The sequence below is a fragment of the Dipodomys merriami genome, unplaced genomic scaffold (assembly GCF_024711535.1).
Source record: "Dipodomys merriami isolate MVZ:Mamm:240054 unplaced genomic scaffold, mDipMer1.0.p SCAF_518, whole genome shotgun sequence".
Classification (NCBI taxonomy): domain Eukaryota; kingdom Metazoa; phylum Chordata; class Mammalia; order Rodentia; family Heteromyidae; genus Dipodomys; species Dipodomys merriami.
The window spans coordinates 448,627-469,040 of NW_027206089.1; the positions used below are offsets into that span (position 1 = coordinate 448,627).

At 42.4% G+C, this 20,414-nt stretch overlaps 1 protein-coding gene across 1 annotated transcript; it reads right to left on the reverse strand.

Annotated features, from left to right (window-relative positions):
• Positions 1-1,915: 1,915 nt before the first annotated feature.
• Positions 1,916-15,910, reverse strand: LOC138810964 (ribonuclease 8-like). The gene is made up of 2 exons (XM_069998393.1): positions 15,832-15,910; positions 1,916-3,609 (listed from the first exon to the last, which is right to left on the reverse strand). The coding sequence occupies exon 2, from the start codon at positions 3,602-3,604 to the stop codon at positions 3,134-3,136; it is 471 nt and encodes a 156-aa protein (XP_069854494.1). The 5' UTR covers positions 3,605-3,609; positions 15,832-15,910; the 3' UTR covers positions 1,916-3,133.
• Positions 15,911-20,414: the final 4,504 nt, after the last annotated feature.

A 20,414-nucleotide genomic window follows, 5' to 3' on the forward strand; every position in this document is an offset into this window, starting at 1 on the left:
CTTCAGTACTGGAATGTGTGTGCATACACACACACACACACACACACACACACACACACACACACACACACACACACACACACACACACAGAGTGCATGCACTGTGTGGGAAAAAAAGAGCTAAGAATAGGACCTTGAAAAACCCCACATTTAAGGTGCAGGCACAGGAAGGAGCCTGCCTATGATTCTGGGAAGAAGCCAGAGTGGGAGAAGACTGCTATTTTTTCTCTCACTTTAGGAGTAGGCAATCAGTGCTAGTGATGGACAGAGCATGGTGTGCCCAGGCTGTGGGGTTGCTGTGGGGGTGGGGTAGGAAGACATGGGGTAGGGCAGTTCAGCTCAAGCCCTAGAAGGCTTGAAAGGGGGTTGGGAGTTAGAATTTCTGGATTCTATACTTTCTCTGCCACTTCATGTTTCCACAAACAAACTTTGGTTATTCTGAGTCATAGTCTGTGTAGGAAAATCTCTTTGAAAATATGGGAAGGGAAGTCTGGAAGCGTGGTTCAAGCAGTAAATGGTGGAGGAAGAAGAGGAGCTGCATGACTATTGAGTGTGTGTGTATACATGTGAGACTGTGTCCCTATTGGTGTATGTGTGTGTGTGGGAGTATGTGTGTCAAATATATTGTGTTTGTTTATTTAATTTTTGTGCCAGTACTAAGGCCTGGGTGCTGTTCTTTAGCTATTTTGCTCAAGGTTGAGCTCTACCACTTGATCCACAGCTTCACTTCTGGATTTTTGCTGGTTAGTTGATGGTAAGAGTTTCACAGATTCTTCTGCCAAGACTGGCTTCAAATCTCAATCCTCAAATCTCAGCCCCCTGAGTAGTTAGGATTATGGGTGTAGCCACTACCACCTGACTTTAATTAAAAAAATTTTTTGTAGCCGGGCGCTGGTGGCTCACGCCTGTAATCCTAGCTACTGAGGAGGCTGAGATCTGAAGATTGGGGTTCAAAGCCAGCCCGGGCAGGAGAGACCGTGAGACTCCTATCTCCAATAAAAACCCACCAGAAAACCGGAAGTGGTGCTGTAGCTCAAGTGGTAGAGCGCTCACCTTGAGCTGAAGAGCTGAGGGACAGTGCCCAGGCCCAGAGTTCAAGCCCCACGACCGACAAAAAAAAATTTTTTTTGTACTTCTAGGGATTGAACCCAGGACCTCATGCTTGCAAGCACTCTACCATTTGAGCTATGGCTCCAAAATTCTTATTTCTCTTGTATTTTGTTTTTGGGACCTTTGCCTGGGCTGGTTTTGAACTTGAGATCCTCTTGCCTCTCCCTTCCTATGCTGGGATTATAGACATGAAACATCATGCCCTGTTATGTGTGTCCTGTGTTGGTATATATGTGTAATCTATGTATATTTTTCTCTGGGTGAATATCTATCAAGTACAGAATTTGAGAGGAAGCAAATTTTTATAGCAATTGACATGGTAATTTAACAATAGTTAACTTTAGTAATAAAAAATTTAGGCTTATCATTTTCTTTATCTGTATGTTCTAACCATTTCCTGGAATTCATTTTATTGTATTACAGTATTGCATTTTAACAAAGTATTAGTTTAGGCAGATTGCTTGTAGTGGGCTTCTTGTAGTAAAGAGAAGCTAATTAAATAAACACTGATTAAGAATTTTTAGTTAGTCATCCTAGCTACACTGGAGGCTGAGTTCTAAGGATCACAGTTCGAAGCCAGCCTGGGTAGAAAAGTCTGAGAGACTTATCTCCAATAAACTACTCAGAAAAAGTTGGAAGTGGTTCTGTGGCTCAAGTGTTAGAATGATAGCCTTAAGGACAAAGAGGCTCAGGGAAAGCACCTAGGCCTTGAGTTCAAGCCTCAGGACCAACAGAAAACAAAAATTAGTTAGCATGCCCAAGGCCCTGGTTATGATCCCCAGCCTAACAAAACAAAGCAAAACAATGAGCTTAATAAACATTTATTTTGGATGCAGATAGAAGGATTGAAAATTTGAGATCAGCTGGGACTACATAGTGAAACCCTGTCTGAAACAAAACAAAGCAAAACAAAACCTTACAACAAACCAACAAAGGTTGTTTTGTAGGTCCTGATTCTAAAATTTCCAAGGAAAGGAAATTCATTTCTGGATCATCTCAGTGAAGTATACACTCAGGTGTGGATCACAAATACGAGTCATTCTTTAGATCTTTGCTGGAATGCTGGGGCTCAGCGTGTTCTTTCTCGCCTTCCTCCCCTGCATGGAAAATGGGACCACTATATTTCTGTCAAAGGGACAGACAAGCTGGCCATTGGATGCCTGTATCTCTCATCCATAATTCTAGGAGGCTGAGATCTGAGGATTGCAGTTCAGAGCCAGCCTGAACAGAGAACTCTATGAGACTCTCATATCTAATTAACCACCAAAAAGCCAGAGGTAGAGCTGTGGCTCAAGTGATAGAGTACTCCAGCCTCGAGTGGAAAAACCTAAGCAAGAGTGCATAGTTCTGAGGTTAAGCCCCAGTACTGGCACAAAAAAAGGGAGAAGGGTGGAGACAGACAACAGAATAAAGGCCAATTCCCAAGTCTGAGCTTGCTCAGGTCACTGCCAGTTAAAGCTAATATCTCAAGCAAACCCTCTGCTTCCTTCCAAACGGTAACATGCCAGGTGAGGAATTGCAGTCTTTCATTTACTAAAATGTTCCTTTGTCTAACACAGAGCCTGGCACACATTCTCCTGACCACTTAAATAATTCTTGAATTCTTAAATTCTTAAATAATACCCCTGCGTGGCATTCCTCTGAGCTGTTCCAGGCCCTAATTCATTTTGCATTTGTTGTTTTATATTCTATTCTTATAAGAGAGTTTCCAAAAATCCATAAGCCTGCATCCCCACAGAACCTGGAGTTATCTTCACTGAGATCACAAGCACTTGATTCTGGAGGAGCCACATAGTATCAGACAGTGAGAAAGCAAAGGAAGCCACAGGGAAGAGTTAAGGAGAAGGTTTTCCCACACCATGCATAGCATCATAAAGCCCCTAAGGTATAGTGAGGCGAGGCTGGTTTTGTGGGAGGCACATGGTATTTGCAAGGAAGGTAAGGATTAGTGAAGTGTTCTGAGGAGGAAAAGCCCCTGAAGCAAAGTCTGCAGTATGGGCAGCTGGGGGTGGGGGAACAGGCCTTAGACAACATTATCGAAGTGCACAGGAACCAGTGAATATTGCAGGTCATCCTTTTGCTGAGGAGGGTCACAGGCTATGATGAATTGTGCATTCAGATGCTTCTCTCTGTACCTGCAGTTTGGATACTTCCCTGACACGAGTTCACAGCTTGTCAGGGGCACAGGCTTTTGGCTCTGGTGACAATTCTCCCTGCCATTCTTGCAGGCTATATTGGGCGTCTGGCAGGTGGTGGCCACGCTGGAGAAAGATTCATGCAGGAAGGTATTGAGGTTTTTGCAGTGTTTGGTGTACTTGTTGATGTGCTCCATGGCTGAGTTGCATGCTTGAGGACTGGGCTGCACATGCTGAGTTTCAAACCACTGTGCTGAGGTCATGTGGCTGGGCCTGGCACTGACTGGGACCTCAGCCACCCACAGCCCCAGCAGCAGGAGCAGCAGCAGGGACTGGAATGCTGTCTTGACTGGTGCCATTTTTCCTAAGAAGACAATGGAACAGAGAGGAAGTGATGAGCAGGTTATCATGACTTGCTAGTCCTTCTTAGAACCTCATTGCCTAAGTCAAATACCTTGGCCTACAGGTACCTGTATTTATAAATATCACCTGTATTTATTATTGTTTGGTCCAAGCAGATAATTTTTGTGTGTATATATGTGTGTACCAGTATTGGGGCTTGAATGCTGGGTCTGGGCACTGTCCCTTAGCTTTTTCCTGTAAGGCTGGTATTCTACCACTTGAGCCATGGCTCTATTTCTGTCTTTTTGGTGGTTAATTGAAAATAAGAGTCTCATGTTGTTTCCTGCCCATGATGACTTTGAACTGAGATTCTCAGATTTCAGCCTCCTAGTAACTTTCCATTAACTATTACAGGTGTGAGCCACTGGCACCTGGAAACAGATAAGCTTTTTATGCCTTTTACCACTTATGTTTAATCCTCACCATAGTTATATTAGGTGAGCATAATTATCATATACATACATATATATATATATATATATATATATATATATATGCATGACTGGGAAGGTGGCTCAGTGGTAGAGTGCTTGTCTTGCATGCATGAGTTCCTAGGTTTGATTCCTCAGCACCACATAAACAGAAAAGGCTGGTAGTGGCGTTGTGGTTCAAGTGGTAGAGTGCTAGCCTGTTAGCCTTGAGCTGAAGAGCTGAGGGTCAGTGCCCAAACCCAGAGTTCAAGCTCCACGACTGTCAAAATAAAAAATAAATAAGCAAACTAAGTCCCAGCACAGTTAAAGAAATTCCCCATCATCATTCAGCCATAATGTCTACTATAAGATTTTATTGGAGGCCTCTCAGTAGCTCAAACTCTGTTCTTTCCATACTCTTCCTCCCTCCTTCCCTCCCTCCCTCCCTCCTTCCTTCCTTCCTTCCTTCCTTCCTTCCTTCCTTCCTTCCTTCCTTCCTTCCTTCCTTCCTTCCTTCCTTCCTTTTGCCAGCCCTAGGCCTTGAACTCGGGGCCTGAACTCTGTTCCTGAGCCTCTTGGTGCTCAAGGATAGAGCTGTACCACTTAAGCCACAGCACCACTTCCAGCTTTTTCTGTTTATATGGTACTGAGGAATCGAACCCAGGGCTTCATGCATGCTAGACAAACACTCTACCACCAAGCTATATTCCCAGCCCTTCTGTTTCTTTTTTGAGTCTCTGAGATGTCATCACGAAGGGAAAGCAATCACTGAAGAAATGTAGGTCAAAGCTCTCCCAGGCTGGCTTTGTGCTCTTGAGAGGGTTGGGATTAAGGTTGAGGAGTCAGCCTCATTTTTCTCCATTCTGTGGCCTGGTTTCTCACTGAAGCAAAAGAAACATGGTTGCTCTGAATCAAAAACCACTGCTCCAGCTGGCAGAGCAGCATGGTGAGTTGGGATCGTTCTGTGACTGGTATTCTGCCCCATTGGAGAGTGGAATGATAGAGTCAGAGCTGCAAGAAACTCTCAATGTATGCTAGAAGAGACCCTCAATCTGTAACTTCATTTTACAGACACAAGAGCTCAAGTTCCTGAGAGGGCAAGTGTCCTTCCTAAGACCTCAGAGTGAGTGGCAAAGCTGGTTTGGAGCTTCCTGACTTTCACCTGCTTTTGGTCTAGTGTCAGCTGCAAGAGGAGGGAGAAAAGACTTCCTGGAGAGGTAGGGCATAGTGAGTGCTCTCTGTGCTTTTAGGTGGTATGTGAACATTGCCTTGCCTTAAAATTTTCCCCTTAATCTGTGTGTGTGTGTGTGTGTGTGTGTGTGTGTGAGAGAGAGAGAGAGAGAGAGAGAGAGAGAGAGAGAGAGAGAGAGAGAGAGAGAGAGAGAGAGAGAGAGAGAGAGAGAGAGAGAGAGAGAGAGAGAGAAGCAAGCACATGTGTGCTGGTACTAAGCACTTGCTTGGCTTTTTCACTCAAGGCTAGCACTCTACCAATGAAGCCATGTCTCCATTTTTGGCTTTTTGCTGGCTAATTGGAAATAAAAGTCTCATAGACTTTTCTGATTGGGTTGACTTCAAACCATAATCCTCAGATCTCAACCTTCTGAGTAACTAGGATTATAGGCGTGAGCCATCAGTGTCTGTCTCTTTTACCTGACCCCCCCCCTCTTTTTTTTGTCAGTCCTGGGGCTTGAACTTAGGTTTGGGGCACTGTCCCTGAGCTTCTTTTTAAAGCTAGAATTCTACCACTTGAGCCAGAGCGCCACTTCTGGCTTCTTCTGTTTATGTGGTACTGAGGAATCCAACCCTAGGCTTCATGCATGCTAGGCAAGCTCTCTACCACTAAGTCACATTCACAGCCCTCTTTTAACCCTTTTGACAACATTTGGGATAAAGTATCCTCTTAAAGCAAGAAGGTGAATTCTGTTCTCTCTAATCTTTCTTTCTCTTCCTTTCAATAGAAACAGAAGGTCTTGGCCTGAATTTTCAGCTGAAGCAGTATCTGTAAAGAATTTTTCAAAAATTGGATGATATTTATTATAATTGTTTTTATTTCTGTTTATTAAGCAATCTTAGTGTTCTATGAAAGACAACATTGCACATTTCACTTTCAAAGACTTACTTGGATTAAATGAGTGCAGTAGTGGCTCATGACTGTAATCCTAGCTACTCTGGAGGTTGAGATTTGAGGATTATGGCGCAAAGCTATATGGTGCAAAACCAGGCAAGAAAGTCCATGGGATTCTTATTTCCAATTAACCACCAAGAATCTGAAAGTAAAGATATGGCTCAAGTGGTAGAGTGCCAGCCCTAAGTGAAAATACTAAGTGAGAGTGAGTGAGAGGCCCTGAGTTCAAGCCCCAGTACAGGCACATACAAAGGGGACGTACATATTTATCGTTAAAGGAAAAAAAAACAAAGGGAAAACTCACCCTGAGCAATAGTTTCTTAGGGGTATGCCGGTGTCTTGGACACCATCTAGTACCTTTACCACCCTTACCTCTGGGACTGATGTGATTGCATTGCCTTTAAGGGGGAAAATGCTCTTTAACATGGTAAACAAACAAACAAACAAAAAAGGCTTCTAGGGTCTGAGATTCTGAAAGTGAGACTTCAGAACTGTTACTTCCTGCCAAACTGGAGTCAGCTTCCCTAACAGAATTTACTTTCACTGTAGTAGGGAGTCATCATGGTCCCCTCCCACAAGGCAAACAAATTGTTGTTGAACCCAGAAAAATATTACCCATTAGGCATTTGGGCACAAGAAGTGAATCAATATTTCTTTCTTTCTTTCTTTCTTTCTTTCTTTCTTTCTTTCTTTCTTTCTTTCTTTCTTTCTTTCTTTCTTTCTTTCTCTCTCTCTCTTTCCCTCCCTTCCTCCCTCCCTCCCTCCCTCCTTCCTTCTTCCCTCCCCCCTTCCTTCTTTCCTTCCTTTCTCTCTCTCTTTCTTTCTTTCTCCTTTCCATTTCTTTTTCTTTCTGCTCTTTTTTTTCCCTCTTTGCTATGAAGTTATTTTCTCTTGTAGGTCCTTACTTGAGACTGCCATTAGGATAGAAATATTACCAAGATATTACTTTTGGTGTGTGTATGTATGTTGGTCTTGGGGCTTGCTCAAGGCTAGCATTTTGTCACGTTGAATTACAGCTCCATTTTCAGATTTTTGATAGTTAATTGGAGGTAAGAGTCACATGGACTTTCCTGCCCAGGCTGGTTTTAAACCTTGATCCTCAGATCTCAGCCTCCTGAGTAGCTAGGATTACAGGTTCCTGGATGCCAGTGATTTACTTTGTAACAGCCTCCAGCATGGCAGTAGTATTCACCTGTAATGCGCATACTCAGGAGGCTTAAGACCCGCTTGAGCTACATGTTGTGAGATCTTGTTTTAAAAAAAATAAACAACAGCAGCAGCAGCAACAACAAAAGCAGCTGCACACCCAAGCCACAAGGCTTTGGGTGGTATTGGCAGCAGAAGCTGAGCACTGGCCTAAACATTTTTTGCTGCTTAAGATATTGACTACACACTATGCAATATCTGAAACTAATTAATTTGTAAAATGTGCTTTCCCTCAAGTAGATGCTGGCCTCACTCAGGAGGTCCAGAAAAGGGATTCCCTGCTTTTGCATTTTGTTTGTGCCTGTCTGATGATTTCAACTCAAGGTCTGGGTGCTGTCACTGTTTAAGGCTGGTACTCTACCATTTGAACCACATTTTCACTTCCAGATTTTGTTTGCTGGTTACTTGGGGATACTTTTGGTTTGTTGGTTTTAGCTACCTTTGAACCTTGATCCTCAGATTTCAGCCTATTGAGTAGCTAGGGTTACAGGTATGAGTCACTGGCACCGTTTTGCTTTTGTTTTTTTAGCAGTACTTGAGTTTATACTCAGGGCTTACTTCACAATGGATAGGTAGCACTTTAATGCTTGAGCTATGCCTCCAGCACTTTTTGCTATGATTATTTTTTTAAATCATCTTACTTTTTCTTGTGCTTGCCAGGACCATGATCCTCCTATTTACACTTTCTGCTGTGGGTGGGAAAAGAGGCACACACATACACCACTGCACCCAGCCTTTTCTGATGAGATGGACCATCTTGAACTTTTTATCTTGAGGTAGCCTCAAACTTTGATCCAATTGATTTCTATCTCCTAAGATTGTAGTCATGAGCCATCAGCACCACACCAGATTATGTATTTTGATCCTAGTTATTCATCTTGATTCTTCCCAACAACCACAGGATCAGAACAGCTCTATCCACTACACACTGGAGACTCTGTATCTAAGGATCTGAGAAGTGTTCAAGGGTCTACACTATCTGAAACTGAGAAAAAAATATCTTTGCATAGAATTTACTTGGTCATAGGTGTTGTAGATAATTATTTCAAGCATAGGGGAAAGATCAATGCAAAATCAAAGGAAAACTACTTATCTGCTAACATAGTAACTAAATCAGTTTCATTTGTTTGAAACTCATGTGCATAAGAAGTGTATTACACAACAAGTTGGAGAGAGACTCGACAAATGGGACTACCTTAAAATAAAAAGTTTCTGCACAGCTAAAGCTATAGCAACCAAGCTTGAAAGACAACCAACTAAGTGGGAAAAAATATTTACCAGCAGTATATCAGACAAGGGGTTAATATCCAGTATATACAGTGAACTCAAGAAACTAATCCCTCCCAAACCTAACAAACCAATTACTATATGGGAAAGGGAACTAAAGAGAGACTTCTCAGAAGAAGAGATAAAAATGGCAAAGAAACACATGAGGAAATGTTCACCATCCCTGGTTGTGAAGGAAATGCAAATAAAGACAACCCTGAGATACCACCTTACCCTAGTCAGAATGGCCTACATCCTCAAGTCAGCCAATGACAAACGCTGAAGGGGATGTGGAGAAAGAGGAACCCTATTACACTGCTGGTGGGAATGTACACTTATACAACCACTTTGGAAAGCAGTCTAGAGGGTCCTCAGAAAAATAAATATTGACCTCCCTTATGACCCAGTCATACCACTTCTAGGCATCTACCCTGAACAACAGGAACCAAGATACAAGGACATATGCACCTTCATGTTTATTGCAGCACTGTTCACAATAGCCAGGATATGGAAACAACCCAGATGTCCCACCACAGATGAATGGATCCAAAAATTGTGGTATCTATACACAATGGAATATTATGCAGCCATTAGAAATGACAAAATAATGGCATTTGCAGGGAAATGGATGGAGCTAGAAGAAATCATATTGAGTGAGGTAAGCCAAGAGCAGAGACAAACGGCACATGGTCTCCCTGATAAGTGGATGTTAAATCCAAAATGTAAGGTGATAGACAAAATTAACAAGACTTAAGAAACAAAGGACTTCCACTCATCTGGTCGAATAACTACTAAATAACCCCATGCTGCTGATCACATATATGGTATATATGTGTACATTGGAGGGAAACCAGGAGGAAGACACAGAACTAGAGGGAATCAGGGAAAAACATACAACAGTGGGACGTATCAGCTGCACTGGACATTGACCAAAATGAACTAAGCAACTCAATGGCAGCAATGGGAGGGAGGGAACAAGTGGGAAAGAGGGAACAGCTGATACTATGCAAAACAAAAGAAATGTACATATCACCTAATGTGGAAGAAATAACTGTATGGCAAAGCTCATAGAATTTATAAATGTTATAGACCATGATAGACAATTTGTCCTATGAAAATTGTAATGTGTTTGTGACTTTAACTAAGCTTCACTATCCCACAATACTGTGAAACTTGGGAAATTATGTAACCAGTTAATCACAATAAAAAATTTGAAAAAAAGGAAATATATTACACTGGAAAATGACCTTAGTTTAGCTTATCTCATTTTGCAAGAATCTTCAAATCTCCAAAGTTTGTAGTATCCATCATAAATTACTTGTTAAAAATTTCAGGGCTGGGAATGTGGCTTAGTGATAGAGTGCTTGCCTAGCATGCATGAAGCCCTGGATTTGATTCCTCAGTACCACATAAACAGAAAAGGCCAGAAGTGGTGCTGTTGCTCAAGTCGTAGAGTGTTACCCTTGAGCACAGAGAGGCTCAAGGACAGTGCCCGGGGCCCGAGTTCAAGCTCTAGGACCCGCAAAAAAAAAAAAAAAAAAAAAATTCAATAGTAGCCAGGCACTGGTGGCTCACATATAAAATGCTATCTACTCAAGAGGCTGAGAATTGAGGATTGTGGTTTGAAGTCAGCCGGGGCAGGAAACTCCTTGAGACTCTTCAATTAACCAGTAAAAAGCCAGAAGTAGAGGTGTGCTCAAGTAGTAGAGCACCAGTCTTAAATTTTAAAAAGCTAAGGCGCCAGGCGGCCCTTCTGGCTGCAAAGACTGGCTCGGGGTCCTATCAGCAGGGAGCTGCCAGCAGTGGGCGGGCCTAGTGGGCCCTGGGCTCCACCCCTCCACCACTGTTACACACAGACTCTTGTGGGTTCCTGCCAGGCTTGAAGAAAAACTATCTGAATCTCCTCTGTTTTTTATTTTGGTTTTATTTTGTGCTTTCTTTCTCTCTCTTTTTGGATATTCAGAGTGGGACGGAACCCTAGGAGACACAGTTACCTCTCTGTTGGCATCATTTTTTTCCATACTAGGAACCCAGCAGTTCCAGCCACTTGACTGAGAGACAAAACGGATCTTAATGCCGGGCGCTGGTGGTTCACGCCTGTAATCCTAGCTACTCAGGAGGCTGAGATCCGAGGATCGCGGTTCAAAGCCTGCCCGGGCAGGAGAGACCGTGAGACTCCTATCTCCAATAAACCACCAGAAAACCGGAAGTGGCGCTGTAGCTCAAGTGGTAGAGCGCTCGCCTTGAGCTGAAGAGCTGAGGGACAGCCCCCAGGCCCAGAATTCAAGCCCCACGGCCGACCAAAAAAACAAACAACAACAACAAAAAAACAAAAACACAGAACTTAAAAGACAAAAACCAGAAAAGAAGAAAATTGGGGGGGGGGGGAGGGGAAGAGAAAAAGAACCAAAAAGCATTAAAAAAAAAAAAAAAGCAAATAGCAAATTTCTTGATGAAAATGAAAAATAAAGGTTTCCTTGTATTTAAATAAATAAATAAAAAGCTAAGGGACAGTGGTTAGGCCCTGAGTTCAAGCTCCAGTATTAGCCCAAGAGGAAAAAATGTAGGCAGGAGGGAGAGAAGAAAAGAAAGGTCAAAGTGCTAGCAGCTAGACCAGAAAGAGAGGAACAGCCTTATAGAAACCCCTGAGTGATTTAAAAGTAGAAGAATAAGCATTTATTGCCTCAAAATAATACCCCCCTTTTTTCCCAAGATACTCCAGGAAAGGTGGGTGAAATTGACAGACAACTTTCTGCGTAGCCCTAGGGCTAGCAGCTCCATAGATGTAGTCTTTGAATCTCAAGAGCACTTTCCAGTAGTACTCTTCAAGCCTTATTCTCCAAAAACATCCTGGTGGTGAAAAGATGACCTTCAGAAGGAGTATTCTGGGGTAGCAGGCTGATGCAGTGGGGCCATTTCCCTTTTGAATGCCCCATGGTAGCTGAGGGGACTGGAAATCAATTTTTGAGTCCTCTGCTTGGGGCTTATACAAAACTGTCCTTAACTAATTCTTGATTCCTCAGTAGAGGACCATGGCAGGATCTGTGGGTAGAGGGTGGGTCCTAGGAAATGTAGGGTTGCAATCTACATTTAGCAGGTAAAGGCCTATGATAGGGTGCAAGAAGCTCTCTCTAGGCACCAAAGCTAAACCCAACTAGCAAATAGAAGGCCTGCAGTAAAATTCACAGCAAACATTCTGCATTAGGATAGAATGGGGGCTGGGAATGTGGCTTAGTGGTAGAGTACTTGCCTAGCATGCATGAAGCCCTGGGTTTCATTCTTCAGTACATCATAAAAAAAGCCTGAACTGGCGCTGTGGCTTAAGTGGTAGAGTGCTATCCTTGAGCAAAAGAAACTCAGGGACAGTGTCCATGCCCTGAGTTCAAGCCCCAGAACTAGCAAAAAAAAAAAAAAAAAAAAGTAGAATGTTATTTTCAGGAGGCTGTGGTTACAGATAGTTCTGTTTCTCAGGATGCAGCATAAGGGATGTTTAGTTAAATTTCTGCCAAACAGCTTGTGGATGCCTAGAACCAGGACAGGTGATTGTGAGGACATTTACTTTTGAAGCTGGACTATGACAAAGTCCTGGCATCTGACTACCAATCACCCCATCATTTTCTGACTGTGAAACATGGGCTGTAATGCGAATTTGAAAGCCAGGCTGAAGTTGTGAAGTGTGTGTGTGTGTGTGTGTGTGTGTGTGTGTGTGTGTGAGTGCTGGGTCTTAAACTTAGTGTTTCATGTTCTTGCTTAGCTTTGTTGCTTATGGCCTGTGTTCTACCATTTAAGCCACACTTCTCCTTCAGGCTTTTTGCTGGTTAGTTGAAAAAGTGTCTCAGGGATGTGTCTGCTTAGGATGGCTTTGAACTGTGTTCCTCAGCTCTCAGCCTCCTAAGTAGTTAGGATTACAGGCATGAGCCACCAGTCCCCAGATCATGGTTGTATTTACCCACAATACACTCAGATACACTTAGTGAGCATCTATAATATCTCTGAGAAAGAGAAGAGATAGTTAAGGTGAAATAATGCAAACACAATAAAAATCTAGGAAACTACATAGAGGTAATCTATGGCTGGGAAAGCCAAGATAAGAGGACTCAGAGCAGTGTCCTGCCCAGAGCAGCTGAGGAAAATAACAGGTTTGTTGCTTTTTTGATTTGTCCCAGATTCATTCAGTGTTGTATTTGATCCATTTGCCTGGGATCAGAGGTCTTGGCAGAGTCACTGATCATGGCTAGGTGATTAGGTTAGTCTTGGAGTGAGGAAGGAAGCTGTCAGAAGCTTCTAGAAATGACAGTAAATCCCTTTATGAGGGAGTTTCCTCTAAGTGGGGTGCCTGGCTCTGAATCCACTGGACTCTGGTTTATAAATTGAATCTCTGAGTTCTGCCACATCCGGTTGCTACAGGACTGGGAAGCCTCATTCACTTCCCTATGGCTGATGTTGTCCTGCTAGGCTCATTTTTCTTATTGTATAACTTCTGGTTTTTCTCAAAGATGTGGGTTGCCACCCTGATTGCCTCAGTGGGTGGATTGTCTTCTGTTCTGGACTCCCTTTTGTCCTCAGGAAGGAGAGAATGCTGTCTTTAGAACTCCTGTCACATACTACTCTGGCCCCCTCCACCTTCCATAAGCCTAGATATAGCCTTCAGAACTCTAGGATTCGCATGAGGAAAACAGTCTTGGTTTTCTCTGTTTGAGTTACTATCCCAAGGGTGCTGTGTAAATTTTCTTCCTTTTTATACACATAGGACATTACTACTACATGTGTCTTGTGATCAGCCTATCTCCTTATCTCTTCACTCACCTTGCTTGCTTTCCCTTCCTTCCTTCCTTCCTTCCTTCTTTCCTTCCTTCCTTCCTTCTCTTTCTTTCTTTCTTTCTTTCTCTCTTTCTTTCTCTTTTCCTTCCTTTCTTCCTCCCTCCCTCCCTCCCTCCCTCCCTTCCTCCCTCCCTCCCTCTCTTTCTCTCTCTTTCTCTCTCTCTTTCTCTCTCTCTCTTTCTTTCTTTTCTTTCTTTCTTTCTTTCTTTCTTTCTTTCTTTCTTTCTTTCTTTCTTTCTTTCTTTCTTTCTTTCTTTCTTTCTTTCTTTCTTTCTTTCTTTCTCTCCCTCTCTCTCCTTCTCCCTCCCACTATCTCCCCCCCCTTTCTGTTTCAGAGTTTGAACTCAGAGCTTTGAGGCTTGCTAGGTTGGTATACTACCACTTGAGCCATATCTCTAGGCCAGCTTTTTGCTGGTTACTTGGAGATGGAGTCTTTTTGACTTTTTCTGCTTGGGTTGGCCCCAAACTGCCATTCTCCAGGTCTTAGCCTCCCTAATAGTTAGGCCTGCAAGTGCGAGTCACTGGAGCCTAGCTCTTATCTTGAAGAGGAATTTTGTTCAGATATAAAAACCCACAGATAATAAGTTAAGGAAAATTTCACTATCTCACTAAAGCTACCCACCCCAGAAAAAGCCAAGGTACACAGTCTCATAAGGCAAATGTCCTCTTTATGTATTTTACTGAAACTATTTTCTGTGAACAGTAGAGGAATCATTATTACTACTACTACTACTACTACTACTGCTACTGCTACTACTACTAGTAATCTAGGGTATCACATGTACAGACAAACATTATCACTGAGGTTCATCCTCACCTCAGGGGGAATAATTTATAGTATAGTATTGTTTTTACAGTGAATAAAACTCCATGATGGAGTATATTGAAAAATTCAAAGAATTTTTTTTTTTTTTTACAATTTCAAAGTTGTTGTTATTGTTTTCTGCTTGAACTCTGGGCTTGGACGCTATCTCCGAGCTTCTTTTACTCAAGGCTAGAACTCTACCACTTGAGCAACAGTGCTACTTCTGGCTTTTTTCTGTGATTTATTTGGAGATAAAAGTCTCACAGACTTTTCTGCCCCAGATGGCTTCAAACTTTAATCCTCAGATCTCAACATCCTGAATAGCTAGGACTACAGGCATGTGCCACTGGTGTCCAGCTAATTTTTTTTTTTTTTGGGGGGGGGAAATCTGGTCATGGGGCCTGAACTCTGGGCCTGGGCGCTGTCCCTCAACTCTTCAGCTCAAGGCTAGTGCTCTACCACTTGAGCTACAGTGCCATTTCCGGCTTTTTTCTTTTTGCTTATGTGGTGCTGAGGAATCGAACCCAGGGACTCAGGCATGCAAGGCAAGCACTCTACCACTGAGCCACCTTCCCAGCTCCGTGTCCAGCTAATTTTAAAGATTTTTACTTTAAAATAATTTCAGGGGCTGGGAAGGTGGCTCAGTGGTAGAGTGCTTACCTTGCATGCCTGAGGCCCTGGGTTCGATTCCTCAGCACCACATAAGCAAAAAGAAAAAAGCCGGAAGTGGCGCTGTAGCTCAAGTGGTAGAGTGCTAACCTTGAGCTGAAGAGCGCAGGGACAGTGCCCAGGCCCAGAGTTCAAGCCCCATGACTGACCAAAAAAAAAAAAAAAATCTGAGGCCTTGAGTTCAAGCCCTTGTCCTGGCACCAAACAAAAAGTTCAGAAATAGTAGAATTCCTCTATATATTTACTCTGTATTCTCCGATTGTTGACATTTTTGAGCTATTTGAGAACAAGTTATAGATGCCTATTACCCCTTACTACTTAAGTGAGTATTTCCTAATTACAAGTGCCCTTGTCTACATACAGGAAATCAACTCTTATCCATTGTTATAATAAGTGAAATCTTATAATAACATCCATGGCTGTTTTATAAATATTAGTTGTGATAGAAGGTGACTTTAGTGAACACTCAGGCTTGTTAGGTACACTTGCATTTTAATTAATTCTTTCCTTCTACTTGCACTTTGAGGAAAAGTCTGGAAAGCGCAGGTTTTAAGGCTCTAGTTGACTATGAACACTCCAATGTAGTTGGGCACCAGTGGTTCATACCTATAATCCTAGCTACTCAGGACACACAGATCTGAGAATCACAGTTTGAAGCCAGACTGAGCAAAAAAAAACTCTATGTGACTCTTAACTTCATTTAACACCAAAAAGCTGGAAATGCAGTTATATCTCAAGCAGAATGCAAGCCTTGAGATAAAAAGCTAAAGGACAGCATCCATGCCTTGAGTTCAAACCGGAGAACAAACACAGATAACAAAACAACAAAAAAGACACCACTTTGGAAGTGTCAACCTAAAAGCAAAGAATGAGGATACTTACCAAAGATAAAACACTGCCAGCCTTGTGGGCCCACCTGAGTACCACCAGAGAGGACCTCTGTAATGTTTTTCCCCGTTCTTGAACTTGATGGGAAGTTAAGGCCTTTGCTCTTGATGATGGTCCTTATTTATGTCTCCAATAGCCAATGGCATGGCTAGGGACATGCTTGACTAGTTGACCATCAAGTCACTAAGTGTTATTTTTCCCTAGCTGATTGACACATTTAATATTCAGGTAAAGGGCAGAAATATAAGCAATGCCAGGCTCATAGGCACTTTGAGATGGGTATGTTTTTGTCTGAAACCTGAAAGTCTGCCCATTTGCAGATTGACTTGCCAAGTCTATGTGTTGTGGAAAATGTCTAAGATCCATTTGGGACCATTAATTAAAGTGCTGATTTGACACCATCACTGAAATGGTTGAAAAGGTTTAAGGCCTCACTTAAACTATCCAGATGATCATGGGCACATGTTTAAATTCTGTGTCTTATTTTTCTCACTTACTAAATGAGGAAGGCAGAATTAGATCAACTCAGAGGTCACTGGTAAGACATCTTCAACAGTACAATTTTGTGACTGTCTACTGAAAGAGCCCCAAAGCCATGTACATGTGTGGCATTCCATTTTGTGCCCAAAGCAGGAATTTATGCTAATTTGTACATTGGGGCCAGGTTTGTTTTTTTTAATGGTGCCAATATTGGGCTTGAGCTCAGGGCCTCAAGCATGTTTTTTCCACTTAAGGCTGGTGCTCTACCACTTGAGCCACATCTCCATTTCTGGTTAATTGGAGATAAGAGTCTCACAGAGTTTCCTGCCTAGGCTGGTTTCAAACTGTGATCCTCAGGCTCTTAAGTAGCTCGAATTACAGGGATAAGACACCAGCACTCAGACTCAGTTTATGTTTTATGTGTGTTAGTTCAGTTATGGCTATGGAAGGCTATAGAAAGAAATGACCCTGATCTTGTCTCATGGCTACTGAAGAGCAATAAAAAGCAGTGGATGGTTTGAGCATGGGCATCGGTGAGCATTTTGAGAACCAAAGATGAACTAGAAAAATAGAGCTAAATTAGAAGGAGAGAAAAACAGAGATCTTCTATAATGGAGGGAAGGGGACAGTAAACTTAGTTAATATTTTAAAATCTCAAGAGGGCTCAAGTGGCTCATACCTGTAATACTAGCTACTCAGAAGATTGACATCTGAGGATTGCAATTTGAAGCCAGACCAAACAGGAAAGTCTCCTTAAGACTGTTATCTCCAATTAATCACCAAAAAAAAAAAAAAAAAAAATCCAGGAGTGGAGTTGTGGCTCAAGTGGTAGAGTGCTAGCCCTGAGCAACATAAGCTCAAGGACATCGCCCAGGTCCTGAATTCAAGCCTCAGGTCTGGCACGCGCACACATACACACACACACACACACACACACACACACACCAAGACACCAAGACACCAAGAGAGGAAGCTGAAAATGTCTTACAGCCTTCCTGCTATTAATTGCTATGATAGTTGAATCTTTTAGATAGATGGAGAGACAAAAGGTATCCTCAAATGTTAGTGGATATTGTTTGTGTGTGTTATTTTTTGTTTTGTGGTTTTAGGAGGGTAAAGAGGAGGTATAGAAAGGGAGGAAGGAAGGGTGAGCAAATGCAATCATGGTATTCAGTATACATTATGTGGAAAATGAATTATACAACTTGTAGGAAGGGATCGAGGTGGGAAACTGGGGGAAAGAAAAGGGAAGGGTGACATTGTACAAAAGAGAAATGTATACATTACCCGAATTATAAATTGCAATCCTTCTGAATACATCTTAATAATAACAATAAAATTTTATAATAAAAAAGAAATATGTGAGAAGTTGTGAAATAGGAAAATAAAAGCTAGTGGTCCTATAACCTCAAACTTCTTTCCTTTTTTTTTTTTTTTTTTTTTAGATTCCTAGGATCATGGAGGGTCAAGATAAGAAAAAGTAAAGTCTTAAGGGAAACTCTTTTTTTATTGACATTTATTAGTCTTACAAGGAGAGTTTCATTGTGACATTTTTATACATATACAATGTATCCTGATTAACCTCACCCCCTTATCACTCTCCTTTACCTAACTCTCCTTAAAACAACTTCAACAGGTTTCATTATTCTATTTATTACATGCAAATAAACTACGTTGACCTTTTAACTGTATTTTTTTTTTTTTTTGTCGGTCGTGGGGCTTGAACTCTGGGCCTGGGCGCTGTCCCTCAGCTCTTCAGCTCAAGGAGAGTGCTCTACCACTTGAGCTACAGCGCCACTTCTGGTTTTCTGGTGGTATATTGGAGATAGGAGTCTCATGGTCTCTCCTGCCTGGGCTGGCTTTGAACCGTGATCCTCAGATCTCAGCCTCCTGAGTAGCTAGGATTACAGGCATGAGCCACCAGCGCCCGGCTCTGTATTTTTTTTTTTTTTTTGTCTTTTCTTTTTTGGTACGGGGGATCGAATCCAGGACGTTGCACTTGTTAAGCAAGCGCTTTGCCACTGAGCTACATCCCAGCCCTACGTTGACCTTTTAAACAGACCTTTTTTTGTAAAGTTAAGCAATGATTTATTTTAATATAGCAACTTTAAAGGAGGAAGAAAGATACATTGTCTGCTCCGGTGCTATTGACTCAGGCCTGTGAGCCTAGTGACTCAGGATGCTAAGATCTAAAGTTTACAGTTTGAATCCAGCCCAAGTATTTAAGGCCATGAGATTCATCTCCAATTAGCTACCAAAAGGCTAGCAATGGAGCTGTGGTTAAGTGGTAAAGCACCAACCTTGAGCCCAAACACTAAGTTTAAGCCCCAGTACAGGTGTGTGTGTGTGCATGTGGGCACGTGGGCATGCAGGCATGCGTGCCCCCCCACACACACACACATGAAGTTGATACCTGCTGTCTCTGAGCCATGAGGCCTAGCAACCCCCAGCCATCAGATAGACAATGGTTTGGGGGAGCCAAGACGGATGTTACTTAATATTCTTTTTTTTTTTTTTGTCAGTCATGAGGCCTGAACTCTGAGCCTAGGCGCTGTCTCTCAGCTCTTCAGCTCAAGGCTAGCACTCTACCACGTGAACCACAGCTCTACTTCCGGCTTTTTCTGCTTATGTGGTGCTGAGGAATGGAATCCAAGGCCTTATGCATGCAAGGCAAGCACTCTTCCACTGAGCCACCTTCCCAGCCCCGCTACTTAATATTCTTGAAAGAAGTTTTTTTTCGGGGTTTGGTCATGGGGATTAAACTCTGGACCAAGATATTGTCTCTAAGCTTTTTTGCTCAAGGCTGGTGCTCTACTATTTTGAGTCATGGCTTGACTTCCTATTTTCAGGTGCTTAATTGCAGATAAGAGTGTCACAGACTTTCCTGCCTGGGCTGGCACCATCCTCAGATTTCCTCAGTAGCTAGGATTACAGACATGACCCACTGGTGCCTGGCTTGAAAGGAATTTTTGATGGCTTTTTTCTTTTGTCCCAATTAAATTCATCTTCCCCAATCTCTGAAAATGAGATTACCTAGAAAAATTACTGTATGCTATCTTTTTTTGTCTGACTTTGAACTTGTGATCTAATCTTGGCTAGGAGCCTCTATGGCAAGAGGAAGGTAAGGAGGAGTTTGGCCTCCTTTGTTTCAAGTCTATCCTGTCTGGAGGTCAGGCCTGTTCCACTCATCACAGGTTTAATGACTTGACATTTGACACCACTGTAATAAATATACATGCTAACACTTCTCAAATTTTCCTTACAGGCCAACCACTGTACTAGTTGAATTATATGTCCATTTAATTCACATAATACTGCTAGGAAGTGTCTCTAGGTAAATGAGATAACTCCCATTTCCTTAAATTAAGAGGCATCTCTGTCATCATGTTTATTTCTGTCATGGAAGCCATCTTTCCTTACATCCCTCTTTGTAAAAGTTGGGATTCTCACAAGGACTCATTGCCAATGTGTATTTCTCATGCTTCTGTAAGTCCATGGATATTGCATAGCTCACTGATTTTGAGATTTCTCTCAAAATCAGGTAAACATTCTGATAAAAGTTGTAATTCGGGGCTGGGAAGGTGGCTCAGTGGTAGAGCACTTGCCTTGCATGTCAGAGGCCCTGGGTTTGATTCCTCAGCACCACATAAGCAAAAAAAAAAAAAAAGTTGTAATTCGCTGGGCACCAGTGGCTCAAGTCTGTAATCCTAGCTACTCAGGAGGCTGAGATCTGAGGATCACAGTTCAAAACCAGCCTGGGCAAGAAAGCCCATGAGACTCTTATCTACAATAAACTACCAGAAAACCAGAAGTGGCACTGTGGCTCAAGTGGTAGAGAGCTTGCCTTGAACTGAAGAGCTAAAGGACAGCTGAGGGACAGGTCCACAGATCAAGCCCTACAACTGACAAAAAAAAAAAATTGTAATTCTCCCTCCACCTGGGTAGATTTAAAACAAAAATCTGGAGTCATACATTGGAGACTCATGTCTGAAATCCTAGCTACACACAAGGCTGAGATCTGAGGATCACACTTTGAAGCCAGCCTGGGTAGAACTGTCCAGAAGACTCTTACCTCCAATTGAACACCCCTCCCCTCA

What these genes read in the sequence shown, in the direction of transcription:
- LOC138810964 (XM_069998393.1), bottom strand. Translation starts at nt 3,604, where the DNA reads ATGGCACCAGTCAAGACAGCATTCCAGTCCCTGCTGCTGCTCCTGCTG.